The sequence below is a fragment of the Cyanistes caeruleus genome, chromosome 14, assembly GCF_971803275.1.
Source record: "Cyanistes caeruleus chromosome 14, bCyaCae1.hap1.1, whole genome shotgun sequence".
NCBI lineage: Eukaryota > Metazoa > Chordata > Aves > Passeriformes > Paridae > Cyanistes > Cyanistes caeruleus.
Genome location: NC_141714.1, coordinates 15191877 through 15213767, shown reverse-complemented (window position 1 = coordinate 15213767; position 21891 = coordinate 15191877). Strand labels below are relative to the sequence as shown.

Below are 21891 nucleotides of genomic sequence, written 5' to 3'. Positions count from 1 at the left end.
CAGCTGCAGATAACTCACAACCACAGAGCCTGTACCTGCTCCCAGGTATATCTGACTTCCAGCACCAGCTCAGGGAACACCTTCCCTGCCTCTCCCCTCTGAGTGCCTCCGGAGAGGCCAAAAGCCCAGAGGTGACAGGAATTGCAAAAAGGGATTAAAGGACAAAGGCAGCACTCAGGGACAGCACCCCGCTGGCCTGGCACGGGATTTAACCCTGCTGTCACTCAGGGATGGGATTTAACCCCTTGGGGCACCCGCACTGCCCAGGAAGGGTCTGATCTCCCAAGGGCCAGGCAAGAGGCAGCTCTGGCAGGAGGCAACTCTTCCCCAGTCCTTCCCTCCTGTCCTGGGAGCGTCCAGCAGCTTCCAGCCCTTGTGGCCGTTGTCCTGCCACACCACACAGTGACCACAGCCCCACACAGCACAAACAACCCTCACCCCATCCACCACGGCAAAGCCACATCACACAACAGCCATTGCCACAAAGCCACCGAGCCAGAGCTCCCACCACAACACAGCCATGGAGCATGGACCCTCCCCATGGACATAAACCTGCACACCATGGACATGGACCCTCACACCATAGACCCCAGACCATCCCCGTGGACATGGACCCTCACACCATGGACCCCAGACCATCCCCGTGGACATAAACCTGCACACCATGGACATGGACCCTCACACCATGGACCCAGACCATCCCCATGGACATGGACCCTCACACCATGGACATAGACCCTCACACCATGGACCCCAGACCATCCCCGTGGACATGGACCCTCACACCATGGACATGGACCATCCCCATTGACATGGACCTTCACACCATGGACATGGACCCTCACACCATGGAACCCAGACCATCCTCATGGACATGGACCCTCACACCATGGACATGGACCATCCCCATGGACATAAACCTGCACACCATGGACATGGACCCTCACACCATAGACCCCAGACCATCCCCGTGGACATGGACCCTCACACCATGGACATGGACCCTCACACCATGGACATGGACCCTCACACCATGGAACCCAGACCATCCTCATGGACATGGACCCTCACACCATGGACATGGACCCTCACACCATGGACCCAGACCATCCCCATTGACATGGGCCTTCACACCATGGAACAAGACCATCCTCATGGACATGGACCATGCCCATGGACATGGACTCTCACACCCTGGAAATGGACCCCAGACTGTCCCCATGGACATGGACCTTCACACCACAGAACACAGACCATCCCCATGGACATGGACCATCCCCACACCACACAAAACGTCCCCATGGACCCTCACACCAGGGACACAAACCCTCACCACACGATGCCACCTCGTGTCACACAATGTCACACAACTCAACCCTGCGCCACGCAGTGAACCCAAATCCTGATGGGACCTTTCCACTTCAGCAGATTCTGGGATTCTACTGCAAGAGCCATCCCCAAGGATGCTCCAAGCTCCATCCCCGGAGCTGAGGTGCAGCCAGGCAGGAGGATGCTGGCAATTCCATTTGGAAGGTGTTACAGGGCTGGTACCCCATCAATGGGCTCCTGCATCATTAGGACTTTGCACTTATAACAGCGTTTCATTTGGGCTTAGGGAAAGAGCTCGTTTCCATCCACACCCATCTGGGAGTGATTATTCCTGCTGTAGTAGCATCCAGGCCCGACTGGCATCGGCACCATTAGCACACAAACCCAGAGTTTAACGAGAGAGCACTTACCACTGCAACCACCCCATAAAGGCACTTAACCACGATAAAATTGCATCCAAATCTCCCACTTAACCAGGGCAAAACTGCATCCAAATCTCCCACTTAACCAGGGCAAAACTGCATCCAAATCTTCCACTTAACCACTGCAAAATCACATCAAACCTCCCTGTGATTCCATGCTTGTGCACAATGGATCCTGACAGATTCCACCTCTCCAGGGACACACTTCCCACTTACTCACTGCATGGAGTTTATTCAGTGCTTCACATCCCCCAAACCCCTCACACACCGGTATCTTCTGCAGCCAGACACCTCTAAAAATAACATCCTCCCCAAGTGTTGAAAGATATTAAAATATAAAGCCATTAACATACAATAAGACTGGAATGAGAGCTCCGCATGCTCTGAAGCTCTCAGGGTTTGGCTTCCAGTCAAGAAAAATATATTGGATTAGTCTGAGAGCAAAATTAGGCTGGTGTGCAGTTTAATTAGCATTACAAGACACTACATGTGTATGGGAGAGCAGGGAAGATTTATGTTATTATGTGGTAAGAAAAATAATGTTAAAAGGTTAAAATAATATGGGGTTGATACAGCACTATTTACTCTGGGGTTAAGGGGAAGATAACTTTGGAATGCTGTTAAAAACCCAAGTTCAGGGATTTGCCAGGGAACTCATCGAAAAATAGTGGAAAAACCCTGCAATTTGGTCATGGGTCAGTCAAACACTTACTCTGGCAGCAACATTCTCCATCAAGGAACTCAGTAAATGCTGATAAAATGTCCTGGTCCTCACACAAAGTCACAGTTTTCCTCCTTCATGGAATGAGTGGAAAACAGAAATGAAACCCCAGCTCAGCTGTGGAGGAGGCCGGGGGGGCAGAAGGAAAGGCACCCTTGCAGCACCACAAACCTGGGAATAAGGACTTTGGGAAGGTCCTGACTGAGTTGAAGGTGTCCCTGCCCGTGGCAGAGATTGGACTCTGTGGCCTTGAGAGGTCCCTTCCACCCCAAACCCTTCTGTGATTTCCCAAGGACCAGCTGGGCTGTTCCCACACAGCCAAAGGTTTCCCCTCACACCAGGAATTCGCCCCACAGGACATGCAGGGATGCACCTCCAGCCCTCGGGAAGAGCTCACACTGGATTTAATTTTCCAAAGGATTAATTTCCCAAACACATCCCGCAGCCACTGCCACGCTCCTGCCACTCTGCAGCATCTCAACAGGAGGAGTTCTGGACTCAGGCCAGATTTTGCATGGAATATTCATAGGCACAGCAGCAGGAATACGAGAATTCGAGTTGTGAATGAAGGTAACCAGAGCCTGACATTTGCCACAGAGCTCTGCAGGCTCCCTTTATTGCCCTCTGAGAGCTTCTTCCAGCTAAAACCAGGACCCACAAAGTGAAATTTGAGGGAAAACCCACTGTGGGGGCACTTCCCTAATCACCACCTTCCCTCTGCACACACCCAGCCTTTTCCTAAACCGGGATCAGAGCTGTGAAATCCCAGCACACAGGCCCTGAGCGGGGATTTAAAGGCCTGAGCCCACCAGCTGCTTCCAGAGGAGGCTGGAGAAGCATTTCCAACAGGAGCTCAAAGCTTTCAGCACGTTGGGCAGGTTCCAGCTGGGATGCAGGAAGCAGACACGGGGATGAAGACGCATGGATGAGCTGCAGGTATGCTCAGGGTGGGAGAAGCCTCAGGAGCAGCTTGGACACCTTCAGAGCCTCTGTGCCAATCACACCAAGAGCTGCCTCTCATGCTGGAGCCAGAACTGACTAAAAAAAATGGGAAAAATAACTGCAATTCCACACTGGTGAGGGGGGAAAAAAGAGGAAGAAATTCCTTCCTGTGAGAGTGGGGAGGGCCTGGCACAGGGTGCCCAGAGAAGCTGTGGCTGCCCCTGGATCCCTGGAAGTGTCCAAGGCCTGGGTGAACAGGGCTTGGAGCAACTTGGGCTAGTGGAAGGTGTCCCTGCCCATGGACTGAATGAGATTTAAGGTCCTTTCCAGCCCAAACCATTCCACGATTCCATGGGAGCGACGCCAGGGTCAGGAACGCCGATGAGGGCACATCCCTTGTTGTAAAAGTGAGAAACGGAGACAGATCAGACACCTTGGCACCGGGAAGGTGAAATGCCAGTAAGCAAACTGCTGCTCAGCACATTTTTTTTGATGACTCAGCACCTCCCCTCCCTCCCCCCCCCACCAGCTGCAAGCTCCTCCACAATTCGTTTGACAAACCAATGGCATTTGATCCCATTCCCAGGCTTTGGCAGTTTTTATCCCCATCTTGGGACACTCTCAGGGCACACACTTCACCCAGCATCAGCCAAAAAACAAGTTTTGGCAGAAGCGTGGCATGACACAGATTTGGTTGGAGAAAAAACACAGGAATGTGATGCTCTGCACAGCTCAAATATTCCAAGGATAATTTTTTGACAACAAAATACGATTTAATTTTGACACAAAATCCAAAAAAGGGACACAGTGCCCTGATGTGGATCTCCATGAGCAAAGCTCATCAGACAGAATCCCTCTCCCATCCCACAGCACACCCATCCAGAGGGATTAATCAGATTTTATCCCACCAGCCAAGGCTCCACCACTCCCCAAACCCTCTCTGACACCTCTGAGCCACTGAAGAGTCAATGAATTAAAGCAGCTCTAACAAACTCCTCATCTCGCAGCCAACGCGGTGATGCAACACCCGGCGGGTTCTGGGACAAAGATGTGGAACTACAATGCCTCAACCTCTGCCATGAAAATCTGCCCTTCCATCCCAAATGAGTTACATATTTGGATACCCTGTGAGATAGGGAAGCGGGGTGTTATCGAGCTGCCAAATCTCACTCCTGTCATGAGGTCATTTCTGGCACGTGGCCAGGTGGGGTTTCAGCCAAAATCTCAGCGCTGACCATCGCTCCCCATCCTTCCCCCTGTGCTCCTCTTCCTCCTGCCTCAGGTCAGAAAGATGGGGGTGGAATAAAATGATTAAAAAAATAAAGAAAAAAGGGTCAGGAAGGGGTGTATCTTTTGGGTTTAAGTCAGTTTGTACAATCACAACACACACAGCACTTGGCCTCTTCACTGAGGACACCTCAGCAGCTGAAGGACATTTGAGGGCTCACAGCCCTGTGGTCATTGGTGCTCCCCAAAAAAAACCCCTGGCTCTGACCATGGTCCTCAGGAGAGAAATGTCATCGATTACACCCCTTGAATTAATTATTCAGTAATTTCAGCCCAATTTATGCATGCATCACATGTATGGGATGACACTTTGGGTTTGTCAGCAGCACAGCTCGGAAGAGCTGCCAGGAACTGCACACGCACCCCAAAGCTGGACAGTAACTTCCTAAATAAAGTTGTTTGCAAACTCCTCATTTAGCTGCTTTAATCACTGAAGGGATGCACTCACAGCACCCCGGGACACCCAAAGTGCTTGTTTTTAGCTCCACATCCACTCAAGGCAGAAAAAATCAGTGAGAAACGGGTGAGCAGCACCACTAAAAATCCCATTTATCACACGTTGTCACGGCAGCCGTTCGCAACCAGAGCAGCTTGGGACGCTCAGGCTCCCTTCCCCATGTCCCCGCTACCAGCAACCCTCGTCTCCAACCCAACTGCTTCAATGTGCCCCAAAGAATATTTCATCTCAAGCCTGACAGGCCAGATGTAGAATAAAGAAATAAATAATTAGCGTTACCTTATCTGGAGTCCGTCAGCTGCAGCGAGCGACGCTCAGAGCTCCGTCCGCATCCAGAGACAAATTATCTAACGCTGTAATTTATGAATGCCTCAAGTGTTTGCCCTGGTATTTCATTATACACTCGCTGGAAAGAAGAGCTCGAAAGACTAAACAGATCCAGCACGATAACACGAAAGGCACTCCAGCCGTGCGCTATTCCAAGGCAACCCAGGAATCCCAGCACGACATCAAACTGCTCCGAGTCACTCTGTGTTGACACTGCTCGAGGGGCAGCGAGGGGAGAGCGATGACCCGGGAGCTCGGCTTCCCTCCGGCTCAACGCTGGACTTGGATTTATTATGGGAAGCCGCGGGATCCGGGCAGCGAAGGAAGCGCAAGCCCGCCCGGCTTTCCCGGGGGCAGCCGAGGCCGGCGCGGCTCCCGCTGCCAAGTGGGAGGAAGAGTTCCAAACTCGCCGCTTTATCAAAGCTATTTTTGTCCTTCCCCCCCACACGCTGATAACCAGCAAGGCGAGGACCGCCGGGGTGCCGAGGCAGGGCTTGGCATCTCCCCCGAAACCCCGCTGCGACTCCGCGGCAAAGCCACCCCGGCACCTTGGGGGAGCGGGCCATCCGCTCGGGAGGCTCGGAGGGGAGGAAACTCCTTCCTCCAGCTTATCCTGCTCGCAGCGAGGTTTCGTGCCTGGAAAAAATGAGCTAAGTTTGCGAGCGGAGGCCCCAGCTCCGCTCCGGCTTTCCCAGAGGCTCTCGGGACAGGCGACCCCCGCCAGGGGCTGGGGACAGCGGCGGGGACAACCGGGAGGCTGCTGCCCACCTGTCCTGCACAGGCTGAGGAGCTGCTGCGGGGGGGACACCGCGGCATCACCCAGAAGGTGATGCACGGGGCTGGGGGAGCGGTGGAATCGCGAAGCCGGCGCAGGAGGAGGGAGGGAGGGAGGGAGGGAGGGGAGCGAGCGGAGGCCGTGCGGGACCGGGACCCAGCGCGCACGGCGGCTGCGGGGCTGAGCCGTGCGGGGCTGAGCCGTGCGGGGCTCCCCGGCAGCAGCACCCCACGCCCGGGGGGACCCCGCAAGGGCCGGGGCAGAGCCGCTGCCCCCCGCCAAGGCTGGGCTGTCGGGACACACGGCGGGTCTGTCGCGACAGGGAGACGGCGAGCAGCAGGTGGAACACAGGCGGCCCCGCAGCCCGTCACCCCCAGCCCAGACGAGTTCCCCGCGCGTTTCACCCCCGCACCGCAAGTTCGGGGCTTTTCCCCCCTTTCTCCCCCAAACGCCGCCGAGGGGCCGTCCCGCAGCGCCCCGCGGCGCGGCACCGGAGCGCGGGGATGGAGCCGGGGGATGGCCCCGAGCGGCGCGGAGCCCCCGGTGCCCCCGCCCCCGGCCGGACCCACCTGCTGGCGCCGCTCCGCGCCCTCGGCCGCTCGCTGCGGGCGGCCCCCGGCCGGGGCTCCGGGCGCTGCCGCCGTCCCGTCCCGGCGCGGCGGGGCCGCGGGCTGCGGGCCGCGGTCGCGGCGGAGTTCGGAGCGCAGCTCCAGGTAACAGCCCAGCGTCAGGACGTGCAGCGCCAGCGACAGCGCGAAGAAGCCGAGGAAGAGCCGCCAGCTGCCGCCACCGCCGCAGGCGCAGCCGCGGGGAGCCGCCGCCCTGCGCTCCGCGCCCATGGTGCGCTCGGGCGGAGCGGCGCGGAGCGGCCCCAGCGCTGCTGCTCCCGGGGCGCGCCGGGCACCGCGGGCTGCGCGGCCGGGCCGCCAGCGCCCCGCCAGGGGGCGGGGCCGAGCCCGGGGGGCGGGGCCGGGCCGCCAGGGGGGCGGGGCCTGGCGGGAGGGGCGGGGCTCGGCCGGGGCAGCGCCGCCTCAGCGTCCGGGCGGGGGGCGGGGCCTGATCGGGGGCGGGGCCTGGGCAGACCCAGCGATGCTGCGGGGCGGGGATATGCAAATCAGAAGGGCGGGGTTAGAGCGCGCTGGAGCCACGCCCTGCCACGGGCCCGATCCCTGTCCCTGTCCCTGTCCCGGTCCCTGTCCCTGTCCCTGTCCCTGTCCCTGTCCATGTCCCTGTCCCTGTCCCGGTCCCTGTCCCTGTCCCTGTCCCTGTCCCTGTCCCTGTTCCTGTCTCTGTCCCTGTCCCTGTCCCTGTCCCTGTCCCTGTCCCTGTCCCGGTTCCTGTCCCTGTCCCTGTCCCTGTCCCTGTCCCTGTCCCTGTCCCTGTCCCTGTCCCTGTCCCTGTCCCTGTCCCGGCACGCACAGGCGCGGGGATGGGTGGGCCCGTGCCCAGTGCGGTGCAGGAGGGCCCGGTCCCTCTTCCGATCCCAGTCCAGTCCTGATCCCAGTCGCAGTGCCGGTCAGTTTCCCCATCCCTGTCCCAATCCCGGTATGGACGGGCCCGATCCCGGTGCCGGTGACCGCAGTCCCGCCAGCCGCTGTTCCAGGATTCCTGCTTGCAGATCCCCGGTGGTGGCAGCGTTGTCACCGCTCTGCCGGGGGACACGGCCGAGCACGGGGTGCCCAGGGCTGTGGGAGTGTTTTGGGGCAGCTGTCGCTGCCTTCTCCAGCCTTTTAAAGGTTGATTGTCACTGCTGGAAGCTTATGGAAGCTGGAAAACAGCCTGGAAAAGAGTGAACCAGGGAGAGGAGTGGGTTTGGAGAGGGAACCACGGAATCAAATCACACCTGGTTTGGTTTGGAAGGATCTTAAAGCTCATGGAGAGGAGTTGGCAAAGCCTGGGCTGGTTCCATTCCCAGTCAGGGGGTTTAATCGATATCCAGAGGGATAATGTGATGAGTAAGGGGCTGTGTGATGCTCACAGGCTGCCAGGAAATTTGACTTGAGAAATTAGAAATGTTCTGAACAATCTTGAGAGGTGGCCTGAAGAAAATAGGATTTGATTTGGAAAAGTAAAATGAAAAAAACGACAAAAAGTTATTAAATGCGAGGTGTTAATGGCAGCAGAGTTGGTGGCACTGCAGAGGAGGATTCCAGCTGGTTTTGGAGGATCACATGATGCAGAGCAGGTCAGCAGTGCTGCGAGATGTCAGAGCCATGCCCAGATCTCCAGGAAGGGCCAGCACCAAGGGCTGTCACCAGCACATCCCTGAGATGGGTCCTGGCGAGCTCCCCTGGGTGGGCTCCCAGAGCTGGGTGGTCCCGTGCCAGGTCTGTGCTCCCAGATCCTGGGGGCAGGGTGAGTTTCCCACGAAGCTGTCCCTTCCAGGAGAAACCCTTCCAAGTCCTGGAACACATTGTCTGCGAATTTGTGGGGTCTTCATCCCACAGATCACAGCCATAAAGAATCCCCTGGTGGCCTTGTCCTGCCTTTGGGGAGGAGGACGACCTTTCCCAGCCCTTCCTGGCCTTCTTTTCCTGCAGGAAGGTTTTTCTTCCTATAGTCCTGTGTCATAAATATGAAATTCCATTAGAGTCTCTGTTTTCATTTAAGAAAGAAATGTTTCCCTAATATTTGGGGAGAGCAAAACTGGAAACGTCAAGCGCTGCCAATCCCAACAACTGAGGAGCAAAAAGCAAAATAAACACAAATGAACCCTCTGTTCAAAACCCTACAATTATTCTGGGAACATTTATAATTATTTGAGTGCTCAGTGTTGTTACTGGTTTTCATAGGATCGCAGAATATCCTGAATTGGAAGGGACCCACAAGGATCATCAAGACCAACTCCTGCACCACCAAAATCCTGTTTTTGAAGATGAAAATCTCAACTCAAATCCTACACGGACCTACCCACACTTGCAGCAGCCTCATCCCATTTTCTAGGGTCACTGAGGTTACTTTGAAGGTGGATTTTAGAGGTCAGCCTGGGGCTGGGTCAGGGGGAAGATGTGAGCTCTCCATTCCTGCCTAGATCTCATCAGGGATTTAAGCCAAATTGGGAGATTCCTGCCTCCAAGAGCTGAGCAGCATCCCACTAATTAAAAAGGAATCCCATGTGATGATGGAATTAAAACATAATTAATAAGTGGGATCCTCACACCCAGAGCAGTCGAGCCCCACAGCCCATGGTTGCAGTTTCTCCAGGATTTTATTTTAATTCCTCTTCTTCCGAGCATTCCTTCCCCTTCCTCTGCCATCCCTGAGAAACTTTGTTACATGGATGAAGAACTTCAGAGATTTAAGTTGTTTTTTGTATCCTGCCTGTGCTCCAAGAATCCTGGTCCAGGAGAAGCAGGAGCCAGAGGGTGGGGAAGATGCAGAAGGGATCCCTGATGCTCTGGATGGGAAAACAAAGAGCAGTTGAGAGGGTCCTGGGGAGGGTGGGCAGAGGCTGCAGAGGAGGAGAACACACAGAGGACATGTCTGGAATGACTTTTTCTCTTGGTTCCCAAACTTGCTGGGTTTTTTCCAGCATCGCCTTCCCACCCCAGCAGGATTTAACCACAGGTGGGAGGAAGCTGCTGTAGCTTAGGAGATTTCCCTTCCCTTTGGAATGGGTACAACTCTGCAGAGCACAGGGCACTCCCTGGCAGGTCTGAGTGCCCCTCTCCATGTGAATTCCACAGATCAGGGAATCTTCCAGTGATGTAAAGCAGCTTTGAGCCCATTTCCCATTTACATTTTGGCAGCATCTGCAATTCCTGCAGCGGCTGCAGAGTCGAGTTTAACATGTGTGACCTCAAAGCTTTGGAATTCCTGACTTTTGAGGAAAGCCATCCCTTGCTCTCTCAGTGATGTTCTCAACAACATGAGTACAATAAAGTCTCCTAAAACTTGAAATCCTGGCACTCCAACAGCACATCCACAGGCGTTTATGAGCCCTTAGGAAGGAGAATCCTGATTTTATGGAGCCTCCATCCAGCGCTGCTATCTCAATTACTCTTCCTCAGTGAGATCTAAGATGTTCCATACAATCTGATTTGCTTAAGACTGTTTTTTCAGTAACTGTGAGCTCTGTCTGTGCAGGAAAGGTAATTATTTGTGTCCAACTGCTTCCAGAGGAGCAGGGATTGAGCAATATGTTCATCTTAGAAGAGCAAGATGTACTAAGGAATCACATTCATGGCTTTTTTCCTAGCTCTGCCAGGGACTCTTCCAAGATTTTCCCTCTCAGGACATCGCAGTGTCTCTGAGCATTCATCTCTCCCTCTCATCTTACTCCATGAATTCTCACAATGAGCACTAAGTTGCTCAGAGAAGCTGTGGCTGCCCCATCCCTGGATGTGTCAAAGGCCAGGATGGATGGAGCTTGGAGCAAGCTGGGCTAGTGGAAGGTGTCCCTGCCCATGGCAGGGGCTGGGATGGGCTTTTTACAACAACAACAACAACAACAACAACAACAACAACAACAACAAGCTGTGCTGACTCTTGCTGGGCTTATTTTCACATTTCCCCCTGCACTGCTGACTTTTAAGGACCAGCAGCACACTGACACCTCATTTTCCTGCATGGAACAGGCTTTGCTCTGTTGTGAAGGAGGATGAGGCCTGGCAGCCCCACGATTCCATCCTGGAGCACGCCGGAGGAGGTTTGGCCAAGGAGGCCGAGTTCAGCCTAAACACAACTTCTTGCAGAGGGGGTGAGGAAGATGCTGCTCTTGGTTCTGTTGTATGTTTATTTATATGTTATTTGGTGATAATGAGAACCAAATGTTCGGGATCTATTCAGTTCTTAAACTTTTATAGACTCATTGTCTTGATTTTCAACTGTTCAGCCGTCTCCGAGCCCCTGCCTCCCCCGGAATCATGGAAGTGCCGTCGGTGACCAGGCTCAGCTGTGCTCTTACTCATCCTGGCTGGAACAATGATATTCCACACCACGTTATTCAACCTCCCCGGTGCCTCCTGGCCCCCTCATCCCGACCCCTCGGCTCCCACATCCCGGGTCAGCGCCGGAGCCGGCCAAGGCATTGTCCTGGGGGTGCCACTTTTGGGCTGTGCTGGTGCCAGGGAAAGAGGATACGATCTGTGCCTCGAGGAGCAGACGTGATACATGAAAGATGCTCTGCCAGAGAGCCCAGAGCCTGCTCTGCCCCTCGGATCGCTCACCAAAAGGCAGGGAAAAGGAAGGAGCTGCACCCTGATGCTGAGCCGGAGCAGGGACCACAGGGAGGGGGCTCCTCTCCCTGCCCCTTGGCAAGGATTTCTCCAGCCTTCCTGGTGCCAAGGACTTCTCCAGCCTTCCTGGTGCCAAGGATTTCTCCAACCTTCCTGGTGCCATGGCCTTGTTGGATCCTAGGTTGGACTCAATGATCTCTGAGGTATTTTCCGACTTCATTCTGTGCTTTTCTGGGCCTGTTTGTCCAGGAGCACAGCTCTGGATTTGGGGCTCTTTGGGAAAAAGGTGCCACCCCACAGAGCCATGCCCTGTCCAGGTGGGACCCCCCCACCAAGCAGACCCTTCCCCACCTAAACCATGACTGCTCTCACAGCACAAGGGTTTGCAGCAGCTTTGCCACACCCTGAGAGCCTCTTCCAGTGCCTAAAAAGGCTCCAGGAGACCTGGAAAGGGACTTTGGACAAGGGATGGAAGGACAGGGCACAGGGAATGGATTCCCACTGCCAGAAGCACATGGGATTAGCACCAAATTGTGGGCATGGCAAACTGGAACCTCAGTGTCACCACTTGTGTGTTCTCTGGGCAAGGGGCAATTCTGACAGGAGAGCTCCCAGAAATCCCCTGCCCGAGGTTTGTGGCCAGTGTGTCCATTTCAGCCTCTTTGGCTTTTGCTTCTCTCTCTTTAGAAATGTAAATTCTGTGGAGAATGATTTGAGCCCAAAGATGCAATTTCTGCATTAAGAGAGACAAATATAAAGTGACTAAAACCCTTTGTGGGGCAGGGCCACAGTTCCAGCCCCAGTAGAGAATCCCAGAATGGTTTGGGTGAGAAGGGACCTTAAAACTCATCCCATCCCACCCTCTGCCATGGGTAGGGACACCTTCCCCTAGCCCAGGCTGCTCCAAGCCCCATCCAACCTGGCCTTGGGCACTTCCAGGGGTGGGGCAGCCACAGCTTCTCTGTGTACCCTGTGCCAGGGAAGAATTTCTTCCCAAAATTATCTCTAACTCTGCCCTCTGTCAGGTTGAAGCCATTCCCCCTTTTCCTGCCACTCCAGGCCCTTTTCCAAAGCCCAGTTCTGGCCTAAACTCAAACTTTCAAGCATTTCGGGTAAGACAGGGCAAGTCCAGCATTAAGAACCGAAGCCCTGGCTTCAAAAAGGGTAAATCCAAGGAATTCATATCAAAGCAGGAGCAGTCATAAGGAGAACATATGGAAGTGACTTTTTCTGCTCACAGTGATTGGAAACTGCACGCCCAGGCCCTGATCCAGCTACAGGACCCCACATCCGGGGCTTAGTTTCCAGGTGACCCGGGATTTCAGCGATTTCCAGCCTTGGGATTGTTAATGTGAGATGACAGCAATAACCAGGGAAGGAAAACCCCACGTGTTTGTTCTTCCCAGCGTGCCAGCACTTGTGGATTTAAGTGAGGAGAAAGATCACAAGGCTCAGACAGAATATCCTCCAGAACACAGCCCTAAAGCAGCAATTTCCTCTGTGGAGCCCATGTGAGATCAAGGCAGGATAAAGCACTCCATGTGAGCCTGGCTGAGGGGATTTGGGAAGGGGCAGGAGCCATTTGTTGGGGATGGAATAGTAAAGATTAAATTGGGTGTTACAGAGGGACCTTTCCAGAGGGAACAGCTCCAGCTCCGAGCGCCATTTGCCTTCACCTCTTCTCCACGAGGAGACTCCTGGCTTTGGGAATGCAGCATTCCTAAGCTAAACCTGCTGATGGGAACATGTGCATTTCATCTCAGAATGAATAAAAAAATGATTGAGAAATAGCAAACCCTGTAATTTTGGTGAAGAATAATTCCCGTGCGATTGGAGGCAGCGCGCTCTGGGATGGAAGGGCCGATTCCTCCGGATCAATGGGATGGGAACATCTGCTTTATCTCACCGAGATCTGAAGAGGTAAGAGCTGACAGCTCTTTGTGGGAATCTTTGCTATCTCATTGTATATCTAAATTACATTTATTGATGTCCAACGTTGATGTTTCGGGTAATTCTCGTGGATCTCACAACCTTCTGTTTCAAATTCACAGTCTTCCACCACTCAAGCTATTATTATTTTTACCAGTCCCAAGGGTGTGCTGGAGTCTCTTTGGTACAAATTAGAAAGGCTTTTATGAAAAACTCACAGTTTATGGAACAGAGGTTCCCGTTGGCTTCCTGACCCCGAGGTAGTGACAGCTCCCACCGGAGCCTCACCCACAGCAGGGGTTTTAGCACCGTTCCCAACGCGGCTCGGGAGCTGACAAGGGGTGAGGAACAGCAGTAATTTCCCCCAAGAGGGACAAAAAAGCCAAATGTTGACAAGTTTATGAGTACAAACATGTCAGGGGATCTCCTGGCAGCGAGGCTTTGCTCCAAGACTGTGCTGGGTTTACCTGGGGCTGATTTTTCACCTGGGCTGGGCTCTGAGCTGTGGGAGAATGGATTTGGGGGAGACACAACCCATTCAGCAAGGCACAAGAGTGGGGTAGAAATGACCCAAAGATCCCAACCCAATTTAATTCTATTAAAAAAAAACCCAATCTCAATGAGTTTTGGAGACAAGATCAAGGAACACAGCTGAGGGAGAGAAGAGGGTGGTAGGAAGATGCTGAAGGAAGGAGAGTCACAGAATCCCAGGATTTCCTGAGCTGGAAGGGACCCACAGGATCATCCAATCCAAGCCCTGGCCCTGCACAGACACCCCAACAATCCCACCCTGTGCCTGGGAGCGGTGTCCAAGCCCTCCTGGAGCTCTGGCAGCCTCGGGGCTGTGCCCATTCCCTGGGAACCTGTTCAGTGCCTGACACCCTCTGGGGGAAGAACCTTTCCCTAAAATCCAACCTGAACCTGCCCTGACAGCTCCAGCCATTCTTTGGATCCTGACCCTGGTCACAGAGAGCAGAAATCAGAGCTGAATGAAGCTCCAAGCACCCTTGGAAAGGTGACAATTAGAATGTGAAGGGTAAGCAGGAAACCCAATCCTCCCCAGCTCTTTCCCATCAAGGGCTTCTCCTCACTGCAATTAAAGTTGAATTAATAAAAATATGGAGTTTTCAATGGGGAAGACACATCAGTGAAACCTTGATCTTCCTCAGGTACCAAAAGAGATCCAAGGCCATGATCCAAAGGAGAAACCAGGAAAAGCAGAACAAGGGAGAAAGAAATCACCCAGTAAATCCCATCTGGTTCACAGCACCCATGGAAATCCATACAAACCCACCTTCCACAGCCCCTCCAGGCTCTGCTGGGGCAAAAGGGGCTGGAATGAAAAATTAATTGTAAGCTGTTACTTAACACAGATTTTGAGACAAAAAGAAGAGAACAAAGGAGTCCTTCAGGCAAAAAATGTGGAAAATGACGATCATTAATAACGTCAACTCCTCACTCCAGGATTTTCATCAGTTGGCTGAGGTGGCATCACATTGTCAAGTCACAAAAGCCATAAACACACCCAAAAAAACCTGACTGATCCCAGAAAAATAAATGTAGAACTCACCAACATCAGGAGCTCCAGTTGGACTGTATCCAGAATGTCCAGACTTAGAAAGGCCTAAAATCATCCTGGAGTTTCCTGGTAGGTGGAAAACACCCTGAAAATGCATTCCTGACAGGAGGAATCTTCTCTTCAGAATTCTTAATCTCCCATGGTCAAGTGCTGATGTGAAAAACAGGGATCTCAAGCACATTTTTAGAGCCCTGTTTCTGAATTTCCATAAATCCCAAGTTCTCCTCTGCTCAGGGAGGATGGAGAAGCTGCAGGAGGTCTGAAATTGTTCAGAAATACACATTTGAAAGTGATCCTTTACCTTTTTGATAACCCAGAAAGCAGGAGCTGGTGTGCCATCTATTAAACTATAAACATAAGACATAAAAGAGGAATTCCTAATCCACATCCAGAAGGGCTGAGGTTCAAAATCCAGACCCCACCCAGGATTTCAGCATCTGGAGAGTCCCATCTCACACCTCAAAACATTCCCAGGCCTGGACTTTGATTTGGGTCTGCTGCCCTTTCTGCCTTTTTCTCGGAGGCTCAGCATTTTCCAGGCTCTTTCCAGCAGAATTCTTTCCATGCTGCCCATCACAGTTTTTATGGAGTCACGAGGCAAATTTACAGCTGAGAAACTTCTCCCTGGCCCCACGCTGCCTCCCAGCTTTGATGTGCACAGCCCTATAGCCATGAAAACTCACATCCACTTAACTCAAATCCCTGCTAATCCAATCCTTGGGAAGCAGCACGTTCCTGGGTGGATTTGCAGCTGCTGCAGCAGTTTGGGCACCATGTGGCCACCAAAACCCTTCCCTAGGAGTTCAGGAGTGGCAGCAATGCTCCCCAGGCACCCAGGAGGTTGGTGGGAATGAGAGATGGCACCAGGATTGCCAGGACACGTCCTGCCAGCAGCATTCTCAAAGGAGAACATCCCAAACACGCTCCTGAAAAGGTTAACCCTGCATCCCAACACTGCTCACCACCCCAGGCCCTTGCAGGACCCTAAATGTAGTTGCTAAAGCCCAGCTGGGACCCAGAGCTCTCAGACTGGGGCAGCTTAGGGTACACTCAGGAGGAGTCACTCTGGAACTGGGAATCACCTGGGCTGCTGTAACTGCAGCAGGACAACCTGGGGCACCTGAGGCTTCCTGGGGACAGGCTCCAGTGGGTGCTTTCCTGTCTGGGGAGCCAAACACCTCTTCCATCCTCTCTGGACAACCTCTGCCACCCTCACAGCCTGGAATTCCTTCCCAATATCCCACCTAATCCTGCCTCTGGCAGTGGGAAGCCATTCCCCCTTGTCCTGTCCCTCCATCCCTTGTCCCAAGTCTCTCTCCAGCTCTCCTGGAGCCCCTTTAGGCTCTGGAAGGAGCTCTGAGATCTCTCTGGAGCGTCCTCTTCTCCAGGTGAGCACCCCCAGCTCTCCCAGCCTGGCTCCAGAGGGACTCCAGCCCTTGGAGCAGCTCCGTGGCCTCCTCTGGACTCTCAGAGCAGCTCCAGGTCCTTCTGATTTTGGGGTTCCAGAGTTTGAGGCAGCTCTGCAGGTGGGGTTTCACCTGAGCAGGGCAGAGGGACAGAATCCCCCCTTCCTGCTGCCCACGCTGGGGAAGTGCTGCCCCCTCATCATCACCCCCACCCCTCTCAGTGACCCCCCAGCCCCCTAAATCCCCCATCCTTCACCCCCCACTCCGTGCCTTGGCTCTCCAGCAGAGCTGGTGCCTCCCCCATTTGCCTCCTGCACCAATCTGGTTTTTTGAAACATTTATTTCCCTCCCCAACCAATTTCTTCCCCTTTTCCTGCTATTCTTTCCAAACAGGGGTTTCCAGCTCGGGATGGGGATGGCCACAGTGTAACTCCAGAGCTTTATCCCGTGGCCTTTCCCAGCCTGGCACGCAGCGCTCAATTTGGAGCGCGGTGTCCTCGCTCTGTTCCATGCCGAGCTCTGTTGTCCAGAGGAATTAATTCCAGATTATGTGTGGGTGTGGACTTCAGCTGGGCAAAATTTGGATACCCTGGTTGAGTCATTATTGTCTGATGAATCTCTTGGTGACAGCCTTCGCCCCTATTGTTCTGAGGTGAGCCCCGTGGCAAGAAATGTGAAAGCAAGAAACAAAAGAATATAAAGAAAGGTTACGAAATCAAATTCAGTTAAGGCAGGGTTATTGTCCCTCCATCCTGCCTCTCTGGCCTCCAGTTGGGATTGGATTTGGCAGAAAAACAACCCCCATGGGACAGTGGCTGGGGTTTAGAGCAGGTTCTGGGGGGAACCCATCCCCGTGGGACCCTGGTGGCCCCAATGAACAGCAGAAACAGGGAGGAGGAGTTATCATCAATTCTTAACATTTTATTTCTTTACTGGGTTAAACAAGGAGCAGAGAAAACCTCGGCCCCAAAATACAACAGAACTGAAAGCATTACAGGTACAGAGACTATTGAACACAGAGAGTAGTAGGATAATATTTTAATACAACTGAATTATAGCATGGGATTGTGTTTTTGTTGGGTTTTTTTTGTTTGTTTTTTGTCAAACCAGTTTGGAAAATAAATGTAATAGGAACTAGTGCAAAAAAGTTCTAAACATGAAGCACAGTGTATAAAATGGCATAAGAAAACTGTCCCCTCGAGGACACAGTCACTTTCTTATGACAGAAGGGAGAAAGAGAAACAGAAGGGGGGTGGGAACAGAGGGAGGGTCCAGGAGGCGGAGGAGGAAAAGCTGGAAAGAAAGAGAAACCGGGCCGGGGGATTAGAAAGGATACTTTGAGTTCAGCAATGTTGGTTTGTGTTTCACCACCACGCACTGTTAAAGGACCTCGTTGGGGTCAGGCCGAGCTCTGTCACCACCCATGGCACAAGCACTTGAGAAGGGTTCGGGCACCAGCAGCACTGCAGGGGTCGGGTCCCACAGTCCCCCTGAGGTCCCCACAGGTCCCCCCAAGGCCCTGGGACACCCAGCACAAGGCAGGGAGCCCCAGCTCAGACACGCTCCAGGGGGAGAAGGGCACGAGGGGCTGGGGTCTCCTCCTGCTCTCCCTTCCCACATCCCTCCTGAACACGGCGTTGGCTCCCTCAAGGACCAGCACACGGAATTTGTTCCCAATTTCCACCCCTGTGGAATTGGGAACAGGAGCATCTCCCTTTTGAAGGCATCCTGAGGCTGTGTCCGAACAGGAGGTTCGGAGGAGCTGGAATCAGTTTGGGTTGGAACAGAAAACCAAACCAAACCTCCACAGAGGCATGGCTGGGCTCCCCAGGAATTCCTCCCAAGTGTCAGCATCTCTTGATTCCCACGGGGGAGGTGTCCCTGCATTCCCAAGGTGTTATCCCGACCTGCTCAGCCAGGATTCACTCCAGCCTGTTCCCACCACGGAGCCACCCAGCCTCCTGCCCTGGAGAAACTGGCTGGATGCTATTTTAAGGAGAGCTGGTTGGAATTCCTTACAAATTGCTATTCTCTCCCAATCCGCTGCTGCCCGTTCCAACTGTGCGAGCAGAAAAAGTGTGATTGGTATTTTTTAATTTTTTTTTTTTTTTTTTGCCTCATATTCTTTTTGGAAAATGAAAGGTTTTGTGGGAAAGGGCTGTTCTGGATGCATTTCTCAATTTGCAAAAAAAGAAAAAAAAAAAAATTGGTCATAATGATCAATCTGGCTTGTTTTGACAAGTTTCAAAATTAAAAAAAATCACTGTCTGGCTCTTTTTGTCTTTTTGTTTTGCAATTCAGGCATGTCCAGTTCCCAAATACATTTAAAAATGGTAAAACCAACCCCAAATTTCATAAGCCAAACCTAATTCTTGGGGTTTTTTTGCTGAGTTTCAGTTTACAACAAGCAGAGTTGTCGACTTTCTGGGCTGAAAAAGGATCATCCTGAAGTGCTAAGAAGGCTGGAAACTGCTCCTCGCCTGGAACACAAGTCCTGGAGATGTGGAGCAGGAAAGGGTGGAGGGACTGGGCTCAGGATCTCACCCATCTCTTGCCCAGGCCTTTGAGAGGGGCTGAGAGTTTTGATAAAATCCCAACAACTTAAAATTTAATATTCCTTATTTATGATCCTGAATTAAAAATGGTCCATCCCCTACCGCAGCATTCCCTCTACTCCCTTCCTCCTTCCTCACAGAGACACGTAGGGCTGGGAGGTCACCCAAAGAACCACCTGGACCAAGAACACCCAAAAAATCCTTCCATTCCTGGAATAAAATGGACTCATGGTGGGAGCTGTGCAGCTCCAGGGCTGCTGTGATCCAGGAGCTCCGAGCAGGCTCCTTGGGTGGGAGGAAGGATGGTTTTGGGGCTGTGTGATGGTGGTACCTCCAGCTGGGATGTCCATGAGCTAACTTTTGGGCTGAGGGAGATCCTTAACATCCAACCTGAACATCAGACATGGCCCCTCCCAACTTTTCCAGCCTAGTTTCAGAGATTTAAGCCCCAGGGATGGAAAGCCCTAGGAAAGCACAAAAAGCTGATACACAGAATTCCCTGCCTGTCTTGGGTTACAATGTAAGCTGTAACCAAAAGATAGGTGGGGCAGTGTTCTTTATCTTCCCCATGACTCAGCCCTGGTAACTCCCTCCAGTTCACTATCACCAGCAATGGGCCACCAGGGTCTCACAGAATGACTTGCAGAATTACATCATCCCACTGTGAGATGCTCCACCCAGGGGACGAACCAAACATTCCTACCTGGATATAATCTGTGGCTTGGAACACCATGGGAGCACTACCACTGGATTCCCAGAGGACAAGAGCTCCAAAACCACCACCAGACCTCCAGAGAAGGACCAGATCTTTCTGCAGGATCACTGTTTCAACAGAAGCCCCTCCATCACTCCAATACGACTGCAGCCACCTTTTAATCAGACTGCTACCACCACCCTGACTGACAGGGGGTCAGGTCGTGCTCTGACTCTGTCAGTCCAAGCCAGTGTTTCTGTACTACTGCCTTTATCTTAATTTTCTTCTTAAATCATAATTCTGACTTGGAATCTCCTGCTGTTTTCCTTTCAGACTAGAACATTTTTGGTGTCCAAAGTGGGGCACTCCTGGAGGCGTGGCCGAGGTGGAAGAAGGCAGTGGTGAAGTGCAGTGTCCTCTCCTTGCACCAAGGACTCGGACACAGCGGGGATCGATGGGGGAGCACCCACGGGAGAGGAAGGAGGCCTGGGGTGAGTTGGGTATGGAGAAGATGACTTTACCTGCCTGGATAGGGAAGGGTACGAAGAGGAGGATGATGAGAACAGCAGGCTGTCAGCAGATGATGATTCACAAACTGAAAAACCTGAGGCTGGTGACCTAAAGGAATTCTGTGGAAGAAAAAGATCCTTGGGAACCAGTTGCTTCTTTTTCAGAGAGAGTGTGGAACGTGTCTCCAGATGAGATCAAAATCCCTCCTGAGCTGCCAGGCAGATGTTGTAAACAATTACAGGATAAAATTGGCAAGTTGTATGAGAGGAAAATGAAAGAAGGCATGGATATGAACTATATCATCCAGAAGAAAAATGAATTTTGCAACCCCAGCATCTATGAAAAACTGATCCAGTTTTGTTCCATTGATGAAACTGGTACAAATTACCCAAAGGACATGTTTGATCCCCATAGCTGGTCAGAGGATTCAAATTATGAGGCACTAGCTAAAGCCCAGAAGACTGAGATGGACAAATTGGAGAAGGCCAAGAAGGAACGTGCAAAGATTAAATTTGTGACTGACACTAAAAGGGGTACAACAACAAGCTCTGCTTCCACAACCACCACAACATCCAGCAGCACTGTGGGAGATGCCCAGAAGAGGAGGAGCAAGTGACACGTGTTGAAGAAGGGTCTCCCAGAATGACTCATGAAATTACATCATCTCATTGTGCGTCCCCCAGCCCTGAGGACAGGAACCTAACATTCCTACCTGGATATAATCTGTGGCTTGGAACACCATGGGAGCACTACCACTGGATTCCCAGAGGACAAGAGCTCCAAAACCACCACCAGACCTCCAGAGAAGGACCAGATCTTTCTGCAGGATCACTGCTTCAACAGAAGCCCCTCCATCACTCCAATACAACTGCAGCCACCTTTAAATCAGACTGCTACCACCACCCTGACTGACAGGGGCTCAGGTCGTGCTCTGACTCTGTCAGTCCAAGCCAGTGTTTCTGTACTACTGCCTTTATCTTAATTTTCTTCTTAAATCATAATTCTGACTTGGAATCTCCCACTGGTTTGCTTTCAAACTAGTACACTGCCCCATCACTTTCTGGCAGAATCCAGGAATGTTTCTGTCATGACTTTGTCTCCACCAAGCCCTACAGGCATTCCTTTCCCAGATGCCAGCAGGAATGGGATTAGGATGAACCACAACTGAGGGTAACCTGGGCTATGGGACCTCATTCCCTTTGTCTCTGTGGAAATCATGGAATCCCAGAATGGTTTTGGTTGGAAGGGATCTTCAAGATCATGAAGTTCCACCCCCTGTCATAGGCAGGGACACTTTCCACTATCCCAGGTTGCTCCAAGCCCCATCCAACCTGGCCCTGGACACTCACAGGGATGGGGCAGCCACAGCATTTCCAGGCAACCTCAACAGCCCATCCCAAACCACCACATCGGTGCCACCAGAGACCAGGTGGCATCTGCAGAGCTCCACACAGGGACACTCCATGGCCTGGCCCCACAGAATCCTGCCCAGGAGAGGCAGATGTCCAGGATTTTCCCTTTATTCCCTTCCTCCAGGCGGCAGCTGAGTGTCTCCTGGCCCCGCCCATGGCCTTGAGTGGCAGTGAATGAACTGCCCTGACATCTCCTCTTGAAGCAAAGCAAAATGTGTTGAAGGAAAACCAGTTCCAGATGTTTTCCCAGTGTTGCCAAGTTACTCAACATGTTCTGCTTTAGTTGTCAGATGCTTTCAAAGCGATTTCCCTAACTCCGAGCACGAATGGTAAGGGCTCTCCCTGGGAATCTTCTGCCTGGGGCTACCA

At 52.7% G+C, this 21891-nt stretch overlaps 1 protein-coding gene and 1 pseudogene across 5 annotated transcripts in view; one reads left to right on the top strand and one right to left on the bottom strand.

Annotated features, from left to right (window-relative positions):
* The window catches only part of EDA (ectodysplasin A), a 61336-nt gene extending 54182 nt beyond the window's left edge, over positions 1-7154 (bottom strand). For 2 of the 5 annotated variants that reach the window (XM_086850414.1, XM_086850417.1), the window contains exon 1: positions 6830-7152. In XM_086850414.1, the coding sequence (XP_086706540.1) occupies positions 6830-7099 (270 nt within the window). In that variant the 5' untranslated portion in view covers positions 7100-7152. Of the gene's footprint in view, positions 1-6829 lie in introns of all 5 variants that reach the window. The other 3 variants (XM_086850418.1, XM_086850416.1, XM_086850415.1) reach the window with 3 other exon arrangements.
* A 12206-nt stretch (positions 7155-19360) lies between these two features.
* Positions 19361-20726, top strand: LOC147650585 (SAP30-binding protein pseudogene; annotated as a pseudogene).
* The last annotated feature ends 1165 nt before the right edge of the window (positions 20727-21891 follow it).